The 23295-nt window shown below is 36.0% G+C and overlaps 1 protein-coding gene across 11 annotated transcripts in view; it reads left to right on the forward strand.

The window, feature by feature from the left end:
- The window catches only part of DPY19L4 (dpy-19 like 4), a 71304-nt gene extending 48915 nt beyond the window's left edge, over positions 1–22389 (forward strand). For 7 of the 11 annotated variants that reach the window (XM_047841867.1, XM_047841863.1, XM_047841869.1 and 4 more), the window contains 5 exons: positions 930–986; positions 5296–5378; positions 9322–9454; positions 17819–17977; positions 18238–22389. In XM_047841867.1, coding sequence (XP_047697823.1) covers positions 930–986; positions 5296–5378; positions 9322–9454; positions 17819–17977; positions 18238–18402 — 597 coding nt within the window. In that variant the 3' untranslated portion in view covers positions 18403–22389. The other 4 variants (XR_007148489.1, XM_047841864.1, XM_047841870.1 and 1 more) reach the window with 4 other exon arrangements.
- Positions 22390–23295: the final 906 nt, after the last annotated feature.

A 23295-nucleotide genomic window follows, 5' to 3' on the forward strand; every position in this document is an offset into this window, starting at 1 on the left:
ATGGAAGTGATAAAAGCTTCAATATATTGAGTGTTCACCACGTGTCGGGTACTGTTTATAAAATACTTTATGTGCTATTCAATGCTTACAAAGGCCCTAACAGCTAAGTTTTATTGTCTGTATTTTATAGACAAAGAAACTAAGGGTTAATCTGGTTAAATAACTTGCTTGAGATCACACAGTTTATAAATGTGAAAATCATGGTTTACACCCAGGTTTTTCTGACTCTGGGGTCTATTCACTTAATACTATGCTATACTGGAGTGAAAAAAATTAGAAAAGAAGGTTAGTGAGACTTGGTGCTTCAACAGTATGGAGAGACAAATCATAGATATTTCCTAGTTCTCTAGTTTGTGTGACTGTGGATTTTAGGGTTACCAAAATAGGGTTATGGACATAGGACAATAGGAAGAACAGGTTTTGGCAAAGGGATGATGAATAATTATCTTTAGTAATAGTCATGTTGTGTTTTGCTGGTCTTTTTCCAGAGGAATTTATATGTTCTTGTTTTAGCATACTTGTATATTGATATGTACTGGTGTTTTTCTTGTGTTAATTCATTGCCTTTTTGTTGCTAGCTTTTTAGGTAGCACGGTGCAGTGTCCTTTTAAGCTGTTCATAACTTAAATTCCTGGCAGAATTGTCAAATATTGATTTATTCTTTGAAATACTACCATAAGTGTTACCTTTTTTCTGTTCTGTCTTAAATTTATATAGTAAATATGTATGTCTCACTTTATCTCCTGCTTAATATGTCTTAAATTCGTTAATCTTCACCCATTTCACTCTGTGAACCTAGGTTCCACATTGACTTCAGTTTCTCTGAAATTTTATAACTCTAAGAATCTGTGATTGATCATGGAGTCAATGTCTAGTACCTCCAGTACATTCTGAAATGTATCCACAATCATTTTTTTTTAATATTTTAGGCTCTTATTCTGAGCATGGCTGTGCCCACTATAATAGGTCTCAGCTTATGGAAAGAGGTAAGAAAGGTTTTTATATTATGAAAATGTACTTTACAAGGTAGTGATAAATTTACATGTGTGTAGCATATTTATATTGAGATACTATTCTAACCAAATAAAGTGTGATATTCTTAGTATGCCTAATTTTTTATCATTAGGAACACAATACAAGAGTTAAAACATTTTTAGAATGCCACATGATGCAATTTTCTCTGGTTTCCTTATTTATTTATTTATTTATTTATTTATTTATATTTAAATTTTTATTTATTTATTTTGAGAGAGAGCATGTGCATGTGTGTGCGAATAGGGGAGACGGAGAGAGAGAATCCCAAGCAAGCTCCACGCCTTTAGTGGGGAGCCCATCGCAGGGCTCAGTCCTATAAACCCAGGCGCCCCTCAATTTTCTACAGTCTAATTCTGTTACTAATTCAGTTTATAATTGGCAAAGGCCATTACTGAATAAATAGGTGATAATATTAAAAAGCAATTTGGGGGGCGCTTGGGTAGCTCTGTCAGTTTGGGCGTTTGACTTCAGCTCAGGTAATGATCTCGCGGTTCGTGAGTTTGAGCCCTGCATCAGGCTCTGTGCTGACAACTCAGAGCCTGGAACCTGCCTCAGATTCTGTGTCTCCCTCTCTCTCTCTCTGCCCCTCTCCCGCTCACACTCTGTCTCTGTCTCTCTCAAAAATAAATAAACATTAAAAAATTTTTTTTATTAAAAAGCATTTTGTAATGAAAAACCCACAACTAACATCATACTCAGTATTGAAAAACGGAGGTTTTCTTCTAAGGTCAGGAACAAGACTGACTCTCACCACTTTTATTCAACATAGTACTGGAAGTTAGAAGTCCATAGCAGTCAGACCAAAGAAAGGAATAAAAGGCATCCACATTGGTAAAGAAGTAAAACTTTTGTTATTTGCAGATGACGTGATATTATATATAGGAAACTCTATTGGAGCACCTGGGTGGCTCAGTGGGTTTAGTGTCTGACTCTTGATTTTAGCTCAGGTCATGATCTCACATTCGTGAAAATGAAAAAAGAGGGACACCTGGGTGACGTAGTTGGTTATGCGTCCCAACTCTTGATTTCAGCTCAGGTCATGATCTCATGGTTTGTGGGATTGAGCCCCACATTGGGCTCCTCGCTGTCAGCACAGAACCTACTTGGGATTCTCTCTCTTCCTCTCTGTCTGAGCCTCCCTCATTCATCCTCTCTCTCTCTCTCAAAATAAATAAATATGAGAAAGAGAAGTTAAACAGCAGAAAGAAATTAAGAAAACAATCCCATTTACAATTGTACCAAAAATAATAAGATACCTAGGAATAAACCTAACCAAAGAGATGAAAGACCTGTACTCTGAAAACGATAAAACCTGATGAAAGAAATTGAAGACAACACAAAGAAATGGAAAGATGTCACATGCTCATGGATTAGACAAACAAGTATTGGGGGCACCCGGGCGGCTCAGTGGGTTGAGCATCTGACTCTTGAGTTCGGCTCAGGTCATGGTCTCACAGTTTGTGAGTTTGAGCCCTGCATCAGGCTCTGTGCTGATGGCATAAAGCCTGTGTGAGATATTCTCTCTCTCTCTCTCTCTCTCTCTCTCTCTCTCTCTTTCTCTCTCTCTCTCTCTTTCTCTCTCTCTCTCTTTCTCTCTTTCTGTGTCCCTCCCCTGCTTGGCTCTATCGCTCTCAAAATAAAAATAAACTTTTTAAAAAAAAAACAACAACAAATATTGTTAAAATGTCTATATTACCCAAAGCAGTCTACACATTCAATGCAATCTGTATCAAAATACCAGTAGAGGGGTGCCTGGGTGGCGCAGTCAGTTAAGCGTCCGACTTCAGCCAGGTCACGATCTCGCGGTCCGGGAGTTCGAGCCCCGCATCGGGCTCTGTGCTGACAGCTCAGAGCCTGGAGCCTGCTTCGGATTCTGTGTCTCCCTCTCTCTCTGCCCCTCCCCCGTTCATGCTCTGTCTCTCTCTGTCCCAAAAATAAATAAACGTTGAAAAAAAAAATTAAAAAAAAAAATACCAGTAGAATTAGAACAGACATTCCTAAATTTGTATGGAACCAAAAAAGACCCCAAATAGCCAAAGCAATCTTGGAAAGCAAAACTGAAAGTATCATGACCCCAGACTTCAAGTTATATTACAAAGCTATAGTAATCAAAACAGTATGGTACTGGCACAAAAATAAACACATAGATCAATGGAACAGAATAGAAAGCCCAGAAATAAATCTACAATTTTATGGTCAATTAATCTTCAACAAAGGAGGCAAGCATATGCAATGGGAAAAGGACAGTCTTCAACAAATGCTGTTGGGAAGACTAGACAGCTACATACAATACAATGAAACTGGACCACTTTCTTACACCATACACAAAGGTAAACTCAAAATGGACTAAGAACCTAAATGTGAGACCCGAAATCATAAAAATCCTAGAAGAGAACACAAGCATTAATTACTCTGACATTGGCCATAGCAACATTTTTCTAGGTATGTTTCCTGAGACAAAGGAAACAAAAGTAAAAATAAATTATTTGGGACTACACCAAAATAAAGAGCTTCTGAACAGCAAAAGAAACAATCAACAAAACAAAAGGACAATCTACTGAATGGGAGAAGACGTTTGCAAATGACATATCTGATAAGGGGTTCGTATCCAAAATATATAAAGAACTGATACAACTCAACACCTAAAAAACAAATAATCCAATTTAAAAGTGGGCAGAAGACATAATTCTCCAAAGAAGATATACAGATGGCTAATAGACACATGAAAAGATGCTCAGCATCACTCATCATCGTAAAAATGCAAATCAAAACCATAATGAGATACCATCTCACACTGGTCAGAAGAGCTAAAATAAAAATTACAGAGACACTGGGTGGTTCAGTCGGTTGAGTGCATGACTTTTCTGCTCGGGTCTGGATCTCACGGTTTGTGAGTTTGAGCCCCACATTGGGCTCCACACTGACAGTGCAGAGCCTGCTTAGGATTCTCTCACTGCCTTTCTCTCTCTCTCTCTCTCTCTCTCTCTCTCTCTCTCTCTCTCTCTCTCTCAATGTAAATAAATAAACTTAAAAAAAAAACTAAACGGACACCTGGGTGGCTCAGTCGGTTGAATGTCTGGCTTCGGCTCAGGTCATGATCTCACCGTTCGTGAGTTCGAGCCCCGCATCGGGCTCTGTGTTGACAGCTCAGAGCCTGGAGCCTGCTTCAGATTGTGTGTCCCCCTCTCTCTCTGCCCCACCCCTGCTTGTGTTCTGTCTCTCTCTGTCTTTCAAAAATGAATAAACATAAAAAAAACCCTAAAAAACCAAAAATAAAAAACCAAGCGTTAGCGAGGCTATGGAGAAATAGAAACACTCATGCACTGTTTGTGGGAATGCAAATTGTACAGCCACTGTGGAAGACAGTATAGAGGTTCCTCAAATAATTAAAAATAGAACTACCTTATGATCCAGCAATTGCACTACCAGATATTTACCCAAAGAATACAAAAACACTAATTCAGAGTGATACATGCACCCCTATGTTTATTGTAGCATTATTTACAATAGCTAAATTATGGAAACAGCCTAAGTGTCCATTGATAGACGAATGGCTAAAGAAGATATATGTGTGTGTATATTATATATAATAATATATATGTATAATATACACACATACTTATCTTGAGCACTGAGTAATACAGGGAATTAATTGAGTAATATAGGGAATTGTCCATTGATATATGAATGGCTAAAGAAGATATGGTGTGTGTGTGTGTATATTATATATATATATAATATATATATATTATATGTATAATACACACTTATCTTGATGAGCACTGAGTAATATAGGGAATTGTTTAATCAGTATATTGTACACCTGAAAGGAATATAATGCTGTATGTTAACTACACTGGAATTAAAAAAAAGTGTTTTGGCAACTCCAAAATTTGAATATTTATAAAATAATATAAATTCTTTAGTTTATTGTAGTATAACACGAAACTAATTGCCAATAAACCTGTTAAATTAATTATGTGTTCCTGAAAGATGAAACTGATGATTGTTTGGTAATGATAAAATTATTTATTGAGTCTAGGCAGTAAATTAACCATAAAATAGGTTATTTAGATTATTTGGACTGAGAAGAATGAGCAGCTCACTGAAAGAAAGTAAAAAGATCCATGATATTTTTTCCATGAGAATGATGTTATAATATTGTTTGTCTTATGTTAGTCTCGTAGTAAATACTCTGGAGCAGTTTTGAACTTTTTGGATACTTATACATATTTTTGGGAATTTTGTTTTGTATTTTAGTTTTTTCCAAGATTAATGACAGAACTAATGGAACTACAAGAATTTTATGACCCAGATACAGTGGAACTTATGACCTGGATAAAGTAAGAATTGAACTGCTTAACACTTCTGTTAAACCATTGTTGCATGCTATCTCATCAATTCAGGGGAAATAATAAATTAATCCTTTTCCAAATTGTTCTCATAAAACTTAGAATTTTGCCCCATGCTTTTAGGGATATTTAGTTTTTAATTGACTTATAATTCTGATTTTCTAATTGAACTCCTCTCCATTGGAAATACAGCATTAGGTCACCTGGGTAGCTTAGATGGTTAAGCATTTGACTCTTGATTTCAGCTCCGGTCATGATCTCATGGTTTGTGGGTTCGAGCCCTGCTATTGGGCTCTGCGCTTACAGTTTGGAGCCTGCTTGGGATTCTCTGGCTCCCTCTTTCTGCCCCTCCCCTGTTCATGTGTGCACGTTCGCTCTCTGTCTCAAAAATAAACTTAAAAAAAAAAAGAAAGTAGCATTCAGGGGCACCTGGCTAGCTCAGTCAGAGCATGTGACTCAGGGCGCGTGGGTGGTTCAGTCAGTTAAGCGTCTGACTCTTGATTTCAGCTCAGTTCATGATCTCACGGTCATGAGATTGAGCCCAGTGTTGGGTTCTGCACTGACAGCACAGAGCCTGCTTGGGATTCTCTCTCTACTGCTCCCCTGCTCACAAGCGTGCGCACTCTCTCTCTCAAAAATAAATAAATAAACTTAAAAAAAGCATGTGATTCTTGATCTCTGGATTGTGAGTTCAAGCCCCTTACTTAAAGAAATAAAAAACTAATATATATAGCATTGATAAGTTTGAGATTTGAGACTCTTTCTGTGCTACACCTAGAAATGTAGAATATAAAGAAACAAATATTCCTTTATTTAGATAGTCAAGAGGTTGTTTCTTTTACCCTGGGTTGGATAAGTGGTGGATTACTAGTCTTGTTAACGAAGTTTACCAAAATTTAAGATTTTGATTTTAATAGCCATACATATTTTATTTTATTTATTTATTTTTAAATTTTTTAATCTTTATTTATTTTTGAGAGAGAGACAGAGACAGAATGTGAGCAGGGAAGGAACAGAGAGAGAGGGAGACACAGAATCCAAAGCAGGTTCCAGGCTCCAAGCTGCCAGCTCAGAGCTCGACCCAGGGCTCAAACCCACGGACCGTGAGATCATGAATCTGAACCGAAGCCGGCCACTCAACTGACTGAGCCATCCAGGCGCCCCTAATAGCCATGCGTATGTTAAAACCCACACAGGACAGAAGATATGGTCTTTGGCCTATGGATACAGGGAATTGCAATTGAGACCCCGTTTTCCCTCTCTCAACACACACATATGACTAAGGGACACTCAGAGGACTACACTATCAGTGATAGAATAGACCCACAAAATAACCATCCAGTGGTAGGGAAAGCATATCTTCCTTGGCCTCAGCTATTAGTCAAACAAAAGTCTCTCCTCTGAATTTGCAGCAGTGGATCTGAATTCACACGGGTTTGCAGTTTGAAATTATACTTGTCTAATCCAAGAAACCCCCAGTCAAAAAATTATCATAAAAAGTGGTCCTGTGTGGTTTAGAGTGTCTGATATATTCTCAACCCAGGCTACACAGGTTTCCACAAACAGGACTTCATGAAGATGAGCTCTAAAATTAAAAAACACATGACAAAACGGTCCAACACAGTGAGATCAGCTGTTGTTTGTGATAAACAACAGAATTAGATCTCTAACAATTTTTCTTTTTCTTTCTTTTTTTTTTTAGTTTATTTACTTACTTACTGAAGTAAACTCTATACGCAATATGACCCTGACATCAAGAGTCACATGCTCTTCTGACTATGCCAGCCATGTGCCCCAGAGCTCTAGAAATTTCTGATAATAAAATTTATGTGAGTTGGTTTCTGCTGCATAATAGACTACCACAAAAGTTAGTGGCTGCAAATAATAAACATTTCTTATTTTTCACTATTTTGGCAGTCAGTGAGTGGGGGGTGGGGAAGAGTCTTCTGGTCTGGGCTAGCTGCTCTGGGACTGAGTGGTCAGGCATGGCCTCTCTCACATGTCTAAAGGTTGGGTAGGTACCAGCTGGGGGAATGGAATTGACTTGGCCACAGGCCTCTCATCCAGCTCAGGTAGCCTGGGCTCATTTAGAAGATAGTGGTTATAGAGTTCTTAAGAGTAGCAAGAGAGGACGAATCTCAATGTCAAACATTTTAAAAGTTTCTGCTCACATTATGTTTCTGTTCTGTTGGCCAAAGCGAGTCACATGACCAGGACCACTGTTTGCTCTGAGAGCATAGGTATGAGGTAAGAATCATTGCAGCCATTTTACAACTAGTCTACCCTGTGGGTAGACACTATGAAATAACTACATTGAAAAATGTTTAAGACATAGAAGGAGAAAATAAAACATGAAAAAATGAAACACTATCAAAAAACAGGAAAATATGGGAGGGGGGAGACAAAAATGTTTCTATAAATGAGAAATAGGTTTATAGAAATGAGAATTGGTGTTATTACAAGGTTTTGTTACTCTAAATACACATTTCATATGTATAAAAATTGTTTTCTTTAGATCACCTTTATTGCCTATTAATATTTTTTGTGAATTGTGATTACCATTGTAGGACACTGACTATATAGCTTTGCATTGTCATTAACAAAAGATGAAGTTAAATCTGGGTGTGTGATTTATCACATTATTTTTAAGCATAGGGGCTTGAACATTGGACATTGTACATCAGGCAGTTATATATATTACTCTGGTATAATTATCCTGTTTCATGTTTGTTTCCCCATTACTGGGTGCTCCCTGAAGACAGTGGCTGTGTGCCATCTTTTATTTCCAGAGCTTGGCATTGACTCTAGCGTGTAGTAAGTGGATGCTGAATGTTGAATTGGTTGGATTGGTTAGTGAAGACATTGGAGCAACCCTTTGGGATCTGCTTTTAGGTTTCCTAGTCTTGTAAGTGGCATCTTTCTGGGGCTTTGGATCATCGTTCAAAGTGGAGAAGTCCTACATGTGTTATCTGCAGACAGGTACATGGTAAAGGTAGGGAAGAAGCAGGAGATGGATGGATTGGGAAAGATTTGGGTTGTGGTGGTTAATATTTTCAGAAGGATAAATTTGAGAATTCACACTCACCATTGAATTGATTACACTATATAAAGTAGTAAATTCCTGTCATTATATATACCCTGCATTATTTTTTAGTAGTAGTATTACCACCTGGCCTATATCCCTCCCATCTCTCTCAAAAGCCAGGAACCTTGGGGTGCCTGGGTGGCTCAGTCGGTTAAGTGTCTGACTTTGGCTCAAGTTATGATCTCATAGCTCATGGGTTTGAGCCCCGCATCAGGTTTTGTGCTGACAACTCAGAGCTTGGACTGCTTCAGATTCTGTGTCTCCCTCTCTCTGCCCCTCCCCGGCTCATTATCTATCCCTCTCTCAAAAATAAGTAAACATTAAAAAAATTTTTTTTTGTTTTAATGAAGAAAAAAAAAAAAGAAATGCCAGGGACCTTGTCTCCACACCACCTTTAAATTTTTTTTCTGTATTAGGGCACCTGGGTGGCTCACTCATTTAAGCATCCCGACTCTTCATTTTGGCTCAGGTCATGATCTCATGGTTCATGGGATTGAGCCCCATGTCAGGCTCTGCACAAACAGCCTGGAGTCTGCTTGGGATTCTCTCTCTTCCTGTCTCTCTGCCTCACCCCCACTTGCTCTCAAGTTCTTTCTCACTGTCTCAAAATAAATTTAAAAATGAAAATAAAACTTAAAATTTTTTTCCCATATTTTCAGCATTCAAAATAGTTCCTGGCACTTAGTAGGTGCTTATTTTTTTTGAATTCATCAATGAAACAAATGCTGATATAGAAATTCAAGTATACAATACATGATTGGTTGCCTGCTGTTTCAGAGTTGATATAAATCATTGATCTAAATAGTACACTTACCTTTTCAGTGTGTAAATCTTTATGTTTCTTTACAGAAGGCAAGCTCCAGTTGCAGCTGTGTTTGCAGGGAGTCCACAGTTAATGGGTGCGATTAAATTATGCACGGGATGGATGGTGACCAGCTTACCTCTTTACAATGATGATGATCTTCTCAAGAGAAATGAAAATGTAAGGCATTTTAGATTACACATTTAAATCTTTTAAACATCCCTCTTCTATTCTAGTATAGCTCTGTAATGATGCATGTGTTCCTGGTTAGCTAGGAAAATCCAAACAATTTTAGGAAGAGTTGATTATTAGCTTTAGTCTTTGAAAAGCTGTGTAATATATTTAACCAAGAGGAGAGCCAAAATTAAAATACTAAGTTCTTTATTTTATGAATGGTATTGATAAGTTTCTAGGAGAAACATTTAATTTTCCACAAAGTTTCAAGGGAACTCATATGTAATATTTCACAAAGAGAAACATTCTTTGGAAAATACGATTGTTCTCAATCAAATTACCGAAGGCAGGCAGACTGTCAGTTAATGTCTTGATACACTTTGTATTTCCAAGCTAAAGTTCTGTCTCACTGTGGTTTATTTTTCAGTATGGGCTGTTATTAATAACTTAGTATAACATTACAATATCTAATAATACAATAGAATGTATTATTTTGACTGGTCCAGATGTAAATGTTAACTTCATATCTGGAAGCAGTGACCAACTGAACCTAAATTCCAAATATTCTGTTTTTCAGTTTGAGAGAATTTTATGTAGTTTTTAAGTATGCTGTAAGCTAAGGAGGTAATATAGCAATATAGAATTTAAACTGTAAGAAGACGACTCTGGAATTAGAATACCTGGATTCAAATGCTACTCCTGCCATGTGCTAGCTCTGTGACCTTGAACAAGTTTGTTTTCCTTTTTTTTTTAAGATTATTTTTTAAGTTTTTATTTAAATTCCAGTTAGTTAACATACGGTGTAATGTTAGTTTAAAGTGTACAATGTAGTGATTCAACACTTCTGATCTCTACACCTATCTTGGGGCTCAAACTTAAAACCCTGAGATCAAGAGTCATATGCTTTACCAACTGAGCCAGCCAGGAACCACCCCCCCCCCTTTTTTTTTTGTATTTCCACAATTCCTGTTTTATTTAAAAAAAATTTTTTTTAATGTTTATTCATTTCTGAGAACAGAAAGAGACAGAGCATGAGTGGGGGAGGGGCAGAGAAAGAAGGAGACACAGAATCTGAAGCAGGCTCCAGGCTCTGAACTGTCAGCGCAGTCCCCCATGCAGGGCTCGAACTCACAAACCATGAGATCATGACCTAAGCACCTAAGCTGATGTCGGATGTTTAACCGACTGAGTCACCCAGGCACCCCACACAATGCCTTTTTTAAAAAATTGAGGTATAGGTGTGCCTGAGTGGTTGAGTCAGTTAAGTGTCTGACTCAGCTCAGGCCATGATTTCACAGTTTATAAGTTCAGGCCCCACATTGGACTCTCTGTCAGCACAGAGCTACTTCAGATCCTCTGTCCCCCTCTCTCCATGCCCCTCCCCTGCTCTCTCACTCTCTCTCAAAATAAAAAAACCTTAAAAAATATGGTTAAAAAATTTTTACAATAAATAATAATTGAGGTGTAATTGACATATAACATTATATTAATTTCATGTGTACGATGTAATGATTTGATATTTGTATATATTACAAATCGATTACCACATTAAGTCCAGTTAACATCCATCAACATACATAGCTATAAAAAATTTTTTCTCATGATGAGAACTTTTAAGATCTACTTTCTTAGCACCTTTTAAATGTGCAGTACGGTGTTACTATGTCATTACGCTCTACATTAGGTCTCTATGACATACATTTTATAACTGGAAGTTTGTAGCTTTTGACTCCCTTCACCCATTTTACCCACCTCTGGCAACCACTAGTCTGTTCTCTGTATCTGTGAGTTTGGTTGGTTTTGGTTTTGCTTTCAGATTCCACATATAAGTGAGATCCTACAGTATTTGTCCTTCTGTGTGACTTACTTCACTTAGTATAATATCCTCAAGGTCCATCCATGTTTGTGTGTGTGTGTGTGTGTGTGTGTGTGTGTGTGTGTGTGTGTGTGTGTGTTTAAGCTTTATTTATTTAAGTACTAATCTCTACACCCAGTCTGGGGCCCGAATTCATACCCCCAAGATCAAGAGACACATGTTCTGACTGAGCCAGCGAGGCATCCCAAGGTCATCCATATTGTTGCAAATGGCAAGATTTCATTCTTTCTTATGGCTGAATAATTTCCTATTTATAAATACACACACACACTACATTTTATCTTTTCATCCACTGATGGACATTCAGGTTGTTTCCATATGTTGGCTTTTATAAATAATGCTGCAGTAAACATGGATGTTCATATATCTCTTTGAATTAGTGTTTCCATTTCCTTTGGATAAATACCCAGAAGTGGAATTTTTGGATGATATGGTAGTTTCATTTTTAAGTTTTTGATGAACGCTTCATACTGTTTTCCACAGTAGCTGTATCACTTTACCTTCCCATCCCCAGTACGAGGGTTCCCTTTTCTCCACATTCTCGCCAGCATTTCTCATTTCTTGCCTTTTTGATAGTACCCATTCTAACAGCTGTGAGGTGATATCTCTTTATGGTTTTGATTTGCATCTCTGTGATGATGAATGATGTTGAGCACCTTTCATGTACCTGTTTGCCATCTGTATGTCTATTTTGGAACAATGTCTATTTAGATATTTTGCCCACTTTTTAATCAGATTTTTTTTTCTCCCATTCAGTAGGTTGCCTCTTCATTTTGTTGATGGTTTTCTTTGCTGTGCAGAAGTTTTTTAGTTTGATGTAGTCCCACTTGTTTATTTTTGCTTTTGTTGCCTCCACTTTTGCTGTCAAATCCGAAAAAATAATCGCCAAGACCATTATCAAAGAGCTTATCACCTGTGTTTTCTTCTAGAAGTTTTATGGTTTCAGGTCTTACATTCAAGTCTTTAATCCATTTAAGTTTTGTGTGTGCTGTACGATAGTAGTTCAGTTTCATTCTTTTGCGTGTGGCTGTGCAGTTTTCCAACATCATTTATCGAAGAGATTGTCCTTTTCCCATTGTATTGTTTTGACTCCTCTGTTGTAAATTAATTGACCGTGTATGTGTGGGTTTATTTCTGGGCTGTTTTGTTCCACTGATCTATGTATCTGTTTTTGTTTTTAACGGTTATTTATTTATTTTGAGAGAGGATGGGGGAGGGGTAGAGGGAGAGAGAACCCTAAGGAGCCTCCGCACTGTCAGCACAGTCAGTTTCATGAATTGTGAGATCATGACCTGAGCTGAGATCAAGAGTTGGACACTTAACCGACTCAGCCACCCAGGTGCCTCATATGTCTGTTTTTATCCTGATACCATACTGTTTGGATTACTATAGCTTTGTAATATAGTTTGTAGTTAGGAAGCATGATTCTTCCAGCTTTGTTTTTTCTCAAGATTGCTCTGACTATTCAGGGTCTTTTGTAGTTCTATACAGATTTTAGGATTATTTGTTCTATTTCTATGAAAAATGCCATTGGAATTTTGATAGGAATTGCACTGAATCTGTAGATGGCTTTAAGTGGTATGGATGTTTTAACATTCTTCCAGTTCATGACCACAGAATATCTTTCCTTTTATTTGTGTTTTCTTTAATTTCTTTAATTTTGAGCAAATTTCTGAATCTGGTTATTATAATAAGTTCTTATCTTCTGGTTGTGAGTCGGGATGCTTAAATGAGTGAGCCACCCAGGTGCCCTAATACAGAAAAAAAATTTTTAAAGGTGGGGTGGAGACAAGGTCCCTGGCATTTCTTTTTTTTTAATTAAAAAAAAATTTTTTTTTTAATGTTTACTTATTTTTGAGAGAGGGATAGATAATGAGCCGGGGAGGGGCAGAGAGAGGGAGACACAGAATCTGAAGCAGGTTCCAAGCTCTGAGCTGTCAGCACAAAACCTCATGTGGGGCTTGAACCCACTAGCTGTGAGATCATGACCTGAGCCAAAGTCAGATGCTTAACTTACTGAGCCACCCAGCCTCCCCTAGAAGTATTTTTTTTAATGTCCCATGAGTGTGTTACAGCTTCTTAAAATTTAAAGTAAGTAAAAAATGTATGTGAAAAACAATAAATAGATACAGGCTGGATAGAAATATTTCCATTGAAACCTATTTAGCACCTCTACTACAAAGCTGTAATCATCAAGACAGCATGGTATTGGCACAAAAACAGACACACAGACCAATGGAATAGAATAGAAACCCCAGAACTAGACCCACAAACGTATGGCCAACTCATCTTTGACAAAGCAGGAAAGAACATCCAATGGAAAAAAGACAGCCTCTTTAACAAATGGTGCTGGGAGAACTGGACAGCAACATGCAGAAGGTTGAAACTAGACCACTTTCTCACACCATTCACAAAAATAAACTCAAAATGGATAAAGGACCTAAATGTGAGACAGGAAACCATCAAAACCTTAGAGGAGAAAGCAGGAAAAGACCTCTCTGACCTCAGCCGTAGCAATCTCTTACTCGACACATCCCCAAAGGCAAGGGAATTAAAAGCAAAAGTGAATTACTGGGACCTTATGAAGATAAAAAGCTTCTGCACAGCAAAGGAAACAACCAACAAAACTAAAAGGCAACCAACGGAATGGGAAAAGATATTTGCAAATGACATATCGGACAAAGGGCTAGTATCTAAAATCTATAAAGAGCTCACCAAACTCCACACCTGAAAAACAAATAACCCAGTGAAGAAATGGGCAGAAAACATGAATAGACACTTCTCTAAAGAAGACATCCAGATGGCCAACAGGCACATGAAAAGATGTTCAGCGTCGCTCCTTATCAGGGAAGTACAAATCAAAACCACACTCAGGTATCACCTCACGCCAGTCAGAGTGGCCAAAATGAACAAATCAGGAGACTATAGATGCTGGAGAGGATGTGGAGAAACGGGAACCCTCTTGCACTGTTGGTGGGAATGCAAACTGGTGCAGCTGCTCTGGAAAGCAGTGTGGAGGTTCCTCAGAAAATTAAAAATAGACCTACCCTATGACCCAGCAATAGCACTGCTAGGAATTTATCCAAGGGATACAGGAGTACTGATGCATAGGGGCACTTGTACCCCAATGTTCATAGCAACACTCTCAACAATAGCTAAATTATGGAAAGAGCCTAAATGTCCATCAACTGATGAATGGATAAAGAAATTATGGTTTATATACACAATGGAATACTACGTGGCAATGAGAAAAAATGAAATATGGCCTTTTGTAGCAACGTGGATGGAACTGAAGAGTGTGATGCTAAGTGAAATAAGCCATACAGAGAAAGACAGATACCATATGGTTTCACTCTTATGTGGATCCTGAGAAACTTAACAGGAACCCATGGGGGAGGGGAAGGAAAAAAAAAAAAAGGTTAGAGTGGGAGCGAGCCAAAGCATAAGAGACTGTTAAAAACTGAGAACAAACTGAGGGTTGATGGGGGGTGGGAGGGAGGGGAGGGTGGGTGATGGGTATTGAGGAGGGCACCTGTTGGGATGAGCACTGGGTGTTGTATGGAAACCAATTTGACAATAAATTTCATACATTAAAAAAAAAAAAAATGAAACCTATTTAGCAATTAAATGAGATAATGCACTATGCCTGAAACATAGTAAGACTTAAATATTAGTTATTATGTTCTGATTTACTATTAAATTGTATATGCACACACATAGAAACATAGTACAAAGAGGAGCACAAAAGCAGGAATAATTGGGGCACCTGTCTGGCTCAGTCTGTAGAACATGTGACTCTTGACCTCAGGGTCGTGAGGGCAAGCTCCACATTGGGTATGGAGCCTTCTTTAAAAAAAAAAAAAAAAAAAGGAACAATCCATTCTGCCTCTACAAATCCAAGTCTTCATAAAAGGCATTGGCTTGATCTGGGCTTTGAAGGACTAGTAGAAACATGGTTGGAAAAAGAATGCATTGATTCCAGGATGAAAAATGACATGAGCCATGAAATTTGTATAGCCATGAAACTAAAAAAATAAACTAGGGCCAAATTCTAAAGGACCTGGAATGTCGTGCTGAAGAATTTAGACTTACCCTTGAGGCATTTGGGAGTTATCAGAGACCTTTAATAAGCCTGGGAATGGAATGCTTAGATCTGTTTTAGAGAGTTAATTATGGTCACAGCAGAAAGAACAGATTGAAGCAGGAGAGAGGTCAGAGATGAGGAGATCTATCTGGGTGTGATTTACCTGAGAGACAACAGCTGCCTTTGTCTAGTATCTGCTGCATTTTGAAAAGGTACAGTCGCCTAGAATGTAGATGTATATAGCATATTCCTGAACTTTTTTTTTTTAGTTTTTTTGTTGTCTTATGATTGGTCTTTTCCTAATACAGAATTTCAGAATCACTTATAATTAGGTCAGACTTTTAATTAGGTTCTAGTTAAATGTAAACATTTTAGAGTTTTATGTTTTATGTGATTTAACTATGAGAATAGGAACCATGTTTCTTTTCAAAACTTTGTCTTTCTCTTTGGTATCTAGTGCACAGCAAGTACTGACTGAATAAATTTGTTGTTAAACTGAAATTCAAATCAGACTCCATAAATGAGACCATAGCATTTGAATTGCATTCTATCTATAATTCATGACCTGTGACTAATCTTTGTATAATTCCTAGGCCAGTAATTCTCAAACCTGAGACTATTAATGCTCCTAAGGGACATTTGGCAATGTCTGGAGACATATTGATTGTCACAACTGTAGGAGGAATTCTTCAGGCATCTAGTGGGTAGGGACCAGGAATACTGCTGAACATCCAACACTACACAGAACAGTCATCCTCTGTCCCAACAAAGAATTCTCTAGCCCAAAATGTCAATAGTACTTAGATCGAGAAACCCTGTGTTGTTGCCATTGCATAGAAGTGGTTTTCTTGTGTGTATGTTTAAAAAATGTTTATTTATTTATTTTGTGAGAGAGAGAGAGAGAGGGAGAGAGAGAGAGAGATTATGGGGGGGGGAGGGGCAGAGAGAGGGAGAAAGAGAATCCCAAGCAGGCTCCATGCTGTCTGCACAGAACCCAATGTGGGGCTCTACCTCACAAACCATGAGATCATGACCTAAGCTGAAATCAAGCAGACGCTTAACCAACTGAACCACTCAGGTGCCCCTAGAAGTATTTTTTTTTTAATGCCCCATGAGTGTGTTACAGCTTCTTAAAATTTAAAAGTAAAAACTGTATGTGGAAAACAATAAATAGATATAGGCTGGATAGAAATATTTCCATTGAAACCTGTTTAGCAAAGAGAAGCGTTTATTAACATTCTGTGTACCACAGAATATCAGTAAGTACCTCTATCATATTGGTGGACATTGGACCTGGGATGACAGCAATCATAACATGTAGGAGGTGGCTGCTGAGTATCAAATAGGTTGGGATCTTGTCCAATCTAGATATCAAAACTCAGTATTTCCAGGACAAATAGCATGTGATACTTTTGGCCTAACATTTGTGATTCTGTTATTTTGTATTTTGTAACAAGAGCTAGTCCAATGTTAGCATCTCAGAAAAACTGAACAAGCTTATTATTTAATAAGATCCAGAACTTATTATCTTATAAGTTCAGCAAAATTGTAATGGAAAATACCATGGAATCAAGACAGGAGTTTTAAGCATTCTTTTTTATTTAGTATTTTGTAACAGTGGTCAAACTATGTTTAACCTTGCTAACTTTATTTCATGTTTAAGTGAGTATAAAATACACTGTATGTGGTATAAGATTAAAGGAACTATTATAATTCAATAATAAAAAGACAAGTCAGTTAAGAAATGGGCAAAGCCCATTGCTAAGTGAAATAAGTCAGATAAAGACAAATACTCTGATTATCATTTACATATGGAATCTAAACAAGCCAAACTCATAGAGAGTAGAGTGGTGGTTACCAGGGGCTAGAGGGTAGGGGAAGGAGGAGTTGTTGGTCAAAGTGTACAAACTTTCAGTCATGAGATGAATAAGTTCTGGGGATCTGATGTTACAGTATGGTGATTATAGTTAATAATACTATATTACATACTTGAAAGTTGCTGAAAGAGTAAATCTTACATGTTCTCACCAGAAAAAAGAAATGGTAATTATGTGACACAGTGGAGGTGGCAGCTAATGTTGTAATGGTAATCATTTTGCAATATTTAAGTGTGTCAAATCCACAGGTTGTACACCTTAAACTTGCACAACATTGTATGTCACTTATATTTCAATAAAGCTGGGGGAAATGGCCAAAGGACTTGAATGGACATTTCTCCAGAGAAGATATTCAGTGGCAAGTGAATGAATTATGAATATAAGCTTCCTAAGGGCAGGAATCAAGCCTTAGTGAATATCTTTATTTTCCATAGATAGTGCTTTATACCAAATAATAGTAGATGCTCAATGTGTAGTTTCAAATAATACATTTTAAATGTTTTGACATCACTGTTTTAATTATATTCTTCCAGGTCTATCAAATCTATTCAAAGCGATCTGCTGAAGATATTTATAAAATACTGACATCCTACAAGGCTAATTACCTAATTGTAGAGGATGCTATCTGCAATGAGGTGGGAACCATGAGAGGCTGTAGGGTTAAAGATTTATTAGACATTGCAAATGGCCACGTAAGTAATCATTTGAAAAGTTAAATCTTTTTGACAAAAATGACTTTTTAATTTAGCTTAATCTTACTCTTTTTAACGTTTATTTTTTTATTTTGAGAGAGAGAGCAAGCACGCCCAAGCAGGGGAGGGGCAGAGAGGAGAGACAAAATCCCAAGCAGGTTTCACGCCATCAGCGCAGAGCCCAATGCAGGGCTCAAACTCACAAACTGTGAGATCATGACCTGACACTTTTTAATATGGTGTTTCATACCTTTTGACAGGTGGTTTGTGAAGAAGGTGACAAGTTGACCTATTCAAAATATGGGCGATTTTGTCATGAAGTCAAAATTAACTATTCTCCATATGTGAATTACTTCACTAGAGTATACTGGAACAGATCCTACTTTGTATATAAAATCAACACTGTGATATCCTTTCAGTCTTGAAAATAGCAGAGTCGTCATTTCAAAGACATATCACTTGAAGTAAAATGTGATTTTCTTCTACTTACATGGTGTCTTTTGGAAATCAGAGGATGGACATTTGAAATGTTGCTGCTGCTTTTCCCCTCCTGCTGTTAACTGGATCCAGAGTTCTGCAAGAATAGAACATCAAGCATTACTGTCCTTTGGTAAAATGTCAAATCTGCCACAATATTCCAGTCAGGTGTTTTCCTTATCGTTACATGGTCTTTGAATACTTTATCTTTTCAATTACTATAAAATTGCCCTCATAAATCTTCATTCTGTCATAACATAGGTCTTGAATTTGAATATGTTCAAGGTCAGAGTATATTTCTCAGACATAACATTTAATAAATATACCATTTAATGTCATAATTATAGACTAGAAGGAAAGAACTCTTCTTACCCTTGAGGCAGTTTCTGAAGGTATTTCATGGTTTATAATAGAATTGAAATATTACAATAAAAATTAATTTAAATGTTAGCTGAAAATATGTGACATTTAAATTAAAATGTGTAAATTGTGTAAAGGAACATGATTTTGAAGGATATATATAAAGATATATCCAGATTTTCCATGATACTGCTCTCCTCACCTGCTGCTTATATAAATGTGCACTTTCTTAGTAATATAGAGGACACAATATTGCATTTTATTATTTTATGACTATTAAGTGGTTAGGTTTTTTCACTTATACCCATAAATTTAATACCAATTTAATCATGATGAAACAGTGTAACTCTTGTTACCTAAATATTTTTGAAACATTTAAAAGAATGTTCAGGTTTTTAAAGGGGTAGAATGGGGTATACAGTCTATTCACATATTTTCTACTGACGTATTAAATAAAAAATTAAGTCTTTATCAGAATGAGAATATTCTGATATTAATGACTAAAATGACAACACTAAAACGAACAATTTCCTGAGATGGGGCAGAGGCTATTAAACATACTTCTGCATGCAGATATGTTTACCATAAAGCACAAATGCTGTTATTTATGAAACTATAGTACAGTCTTCAACATTAAGAACAAAATGACAATTCTAATAAAATTCACAACACAGTTTCACAGTCTAAATGCTACGTTCCTTTAGGTTAAATGTTTTCGTATTTTTAATCATTTATTAAAAGAAATTCTTAAATGATTCATTGGGGCATATAAAGAGATTCAGGATAGATGTATCATTTTAATAAGATGGGATGCATGTTTAGTTTTACCTTATGCATATGTTTAGTGAATAGATTTTTAAAATTTTCACTTGTTAGAGTGTTGTAAAAATTGCAGTTTCAGTACTCTGAATTACTACTTTAGAAGGGAGCATCTTTTCATTATCCTTATTTTCGGGTATATATATGTGGGGCTTTTTTTTTTTTTTTTTTTTTAAGTGCAAAAGCACATGCACTCTTACACTAGCTTGAGGATGCTTTGCTTTTTTAGAGCTTCAGAATTAATTGTTTGATGGCAGTGTCATATATCTGGTGTACTAGTTTTATTTGGTTCTCATTTCATGCTTTTATATAATTTTTAACAATTAACATATTTCAAGGCAGGGCATTTCAGGTTCTCTGCACATCTTAATAGTGAGTCATTAGTATTTAACTTCAAGCCTTATGAAAATATTACTGTGGTTACCTAAGTACACAGCAAAGGGTCACCTGGTAGTCCTTGTGATTAGAGCATGTAAAGCAATGTAACTTCAGGGTTAGCTTGCATATGTTGAAAGGGAAATAGAATAACCTATGTAGCGTGAAATATTTAATTGAATTTGTATTGATTTATATTATCAAATATGCTGAGTTCATTTTGATGTGTGTTTTTTGACTTTGTTTTGGCTTTTGACATAAACATATTAGTGAGTTGCTTTTGCTTCTGCCAAAACAAATTTATTTCTTAAATAAAATTGATTTGGAGAAGCTTTTAATTTAATTTTTTAAATGATAAGTTGTTCATTCAGCATCAGTTGAAAAGGAAAATGTGAGCTTTATTATAGAAGTAATAATATTGGATACAAGAGATTAGCTTCTATTTTAATTATAGTTAAAACAGTAGTAGTAGGAAACTTTGAGGAACATTTTATTAATTTCCTTGCTTATTTGTAGGGTAAAAACTGATTTAAAGTTCTGTAAGTAATTCCATTTGGGTAACTTACAGTTGTTAGATTTTCATAGGTTATAAAAACCTATGAAAGGAGCAAAGTTTACAGTTTTAGGATGAAAGGAATTTCTCAAAGAAATACAAAACATACTTTGCCCTTGATGTTGCAAAACCATGGAAATAAGTGCCTTAACTTCCTTATTTCTCTTTACTTTTTATTTTCAAAAAATATTATCTACTTTTTTCTATAATTTGGTATCTTTCCTCATCATTAAGCACAGAGAAAAACTCCTCACTAGGCTATTTTTAGTATTGACTTTAATTCGTTAATAAGCAAATCTTTGGTAAGGGTAGCGATGGGATTTTTAGCCTGCTAAATTAATTTATCTAGCTTCCCAAATGCCAAACAGTCTAACAAATAAAACTTAATTGATATAGTTTATGATATTGACTCTGTGCTGGTTTATATTTTTTCCCACTTTGGCATCTTGGTGCTTTTTGTTAGACTGGTGGGGTTTTACAGCCTAGGAAGTATGCATTATACTTTAGAACTAACTGTTTTCTTTATTACTTTTTGTGTATATGGACAGCATATTTTTTCAGAACATTAACCCAAACTGCACATAGCCTCAATGTTGTGGCACTCTTCCATACACTCCAGATTGGTTTAAGGAAAAGCAGAAATGGAGGTCAAAGTGTGTTACAAGTTGGGGCTGGAAAATAGGCTTTAAAAAAATAGGTTCTTAATTTCTTGAAGGGCACAGTGATAGCCATCTTACTAAAACTGTTTTGTTTTTGAGAAATCAACTGTTTTTTCGCCCTGTTTTTGAACTGTTAAAACATTTTATTGCCTTTAGTGGATAGATAAAAAGTAGTGCCTCTCTTTACAAAATTGATGGGGTTTCTAAAAGTTGTATGTAGGTCAATCTTTTTGGTAGATTTATTTTAAATGCATGAATATTTAAACATCACGTGTTATGAATTATTCTGTATATTTAAGAACTTTTTGTAAAGCAAATAACTACTTCCTGTACATCTCAATATATTCTCACTTCAATTGTCCACTTTTAAAATATATGGTCTCTATTGTTGCCATTTGCTAATAGTTTTAGATCCCAATATGTATTAAAATTACAACTTTGAAAAGTTGCAAGTAAAGTTAAACAATTCTTATTGAAATAATGGCTCGTTATTAGCTTTTTGAATGTTTAGAGTTAACACTTTAAGGAAAATTAGATGTGAAAATTGCAAAGAATATATTTAACTCAACTATTTTCCATCTATTAAGGTTTCTAAAATTATACTTGTTTTCTGTAATAAAAAAGGGGCATTGAAGAATCAGATTTGCTGAATTTAGCATAAAGTCATCTTTGAATCACTTGTTTATGTCTCTTAGAATTTGCAAAATTTTAATCTTGGCTTCTGTAATCCTATGTGCAGTTGTATAAGAGATACACTAAACATCTGACCACTGTATTTAGTGGAATAATGGTATCAGATAGAAACATGCATTCCAAACTTATAGTTTGAAATATCTCATAAACAACTTTTTAATATTTTAAGTGAATAGCTTTGTACAGCTATTTAGCAAAGATGAATACAGCTGCTTTTATGTATGTTGACTTCTGAGTCATAGTACCTGTAACAATGTATACCAGATTAAATGTGTTCCTCTTGTAACGGTTACATCTTTCCAAAAGAATAAAAGTTAATTTCAATAAATAGAAATCCTTTAAAAGAGTTGGGTTATAAACTAGTTTACTTCAGATTTTGTAACATTAAATATACTTTTATCAAGAATGAAATTATTTATTTCATGCTTAATTACACTCCTTGTTTTGTTTCTATAATAAAACTCTTTTTAGAATTTTAAGTTGTCTCTTATTTCTATCTTTTTTGTTGTAGCTTTATTGGGATATAATTTATGTACCACACAGTTCACCCATTTAAAGTGTATAATTGATCAGTTTTTAGTATTGAATTGTGCAATTATCGCCACAGTTTTAGAATATTTTTATTACCTCAGACACCCCAAACCTTTTGGCTATCACCCCTAACCACTCTATTCTTAGGCAATCCTTAGTAATATACTTTCTGTCTCTATATTTGCACATTCTGGACGTTTCACATAGATGGATGGATATACCACATTTTGTTCATACGTTCATCGGTTGTTGGACATTTGGGTTTCCACTTTTTGGCTATTATGAACAATACTGTGAACACTCGTGTAAAAATTTGGGGGTGGATATATGTTTTCATTTTTCTTGAGTATATGTCTAGGAGAATTTCTGGGTTCTATTAGAACTATAGTGAGGAACTGTCAGAGTGATTTTCAAAATGGCCGTACCAGTTTAACCATCCCTCCAATAATGTGTGAGGTTTCCAATTTCTTCCTATCCTTTTCAGCACTTGCTTATTACCTTGCTTCTTGATTGTAGCCATCCTACTTGATGTGAAGTGGTATATTATTGTGGTTTTAACCCACATTTCCATCATGGCTAATGAAGTTGAGCATATTTTCATGTGCTTACTGGCTATATGTATATTTTCTTTGGAGTAATGTTCATTCAGGTTCTTTGCCCATTTTTAAATTGGGTTGTCTTTATTATTGAATTGTAAAGGTCTTTATATATTCTAGATATAAATTCCTCATAAGATAGATGATTTGGAAATATTTCCTTACATTCAGTGGGTTTACCTCACTTCCTTGATAGTGTCCTTTGAAGCACAAATGCTTTTAATTTTGATTGCATTGTTAATCACATTTGATACT

The sequence above is a fragment of the Prionailurus viverrinus genome, chromosome F2, assembly GCF_022837055.1.
Source record: "Prionailurus viverrinus isolate Anna chromosome F2, UM_Priviv_1.0, whole genome shotgun sequence".
In the NCBI taxonomy this organism is placed as follows: domain Eukaryota; kingdom Metazoa; phylum Chordata; class Mammalia; order Carnivora; family Felidae; genus Prionailurus; species Prionailurus viverrinus.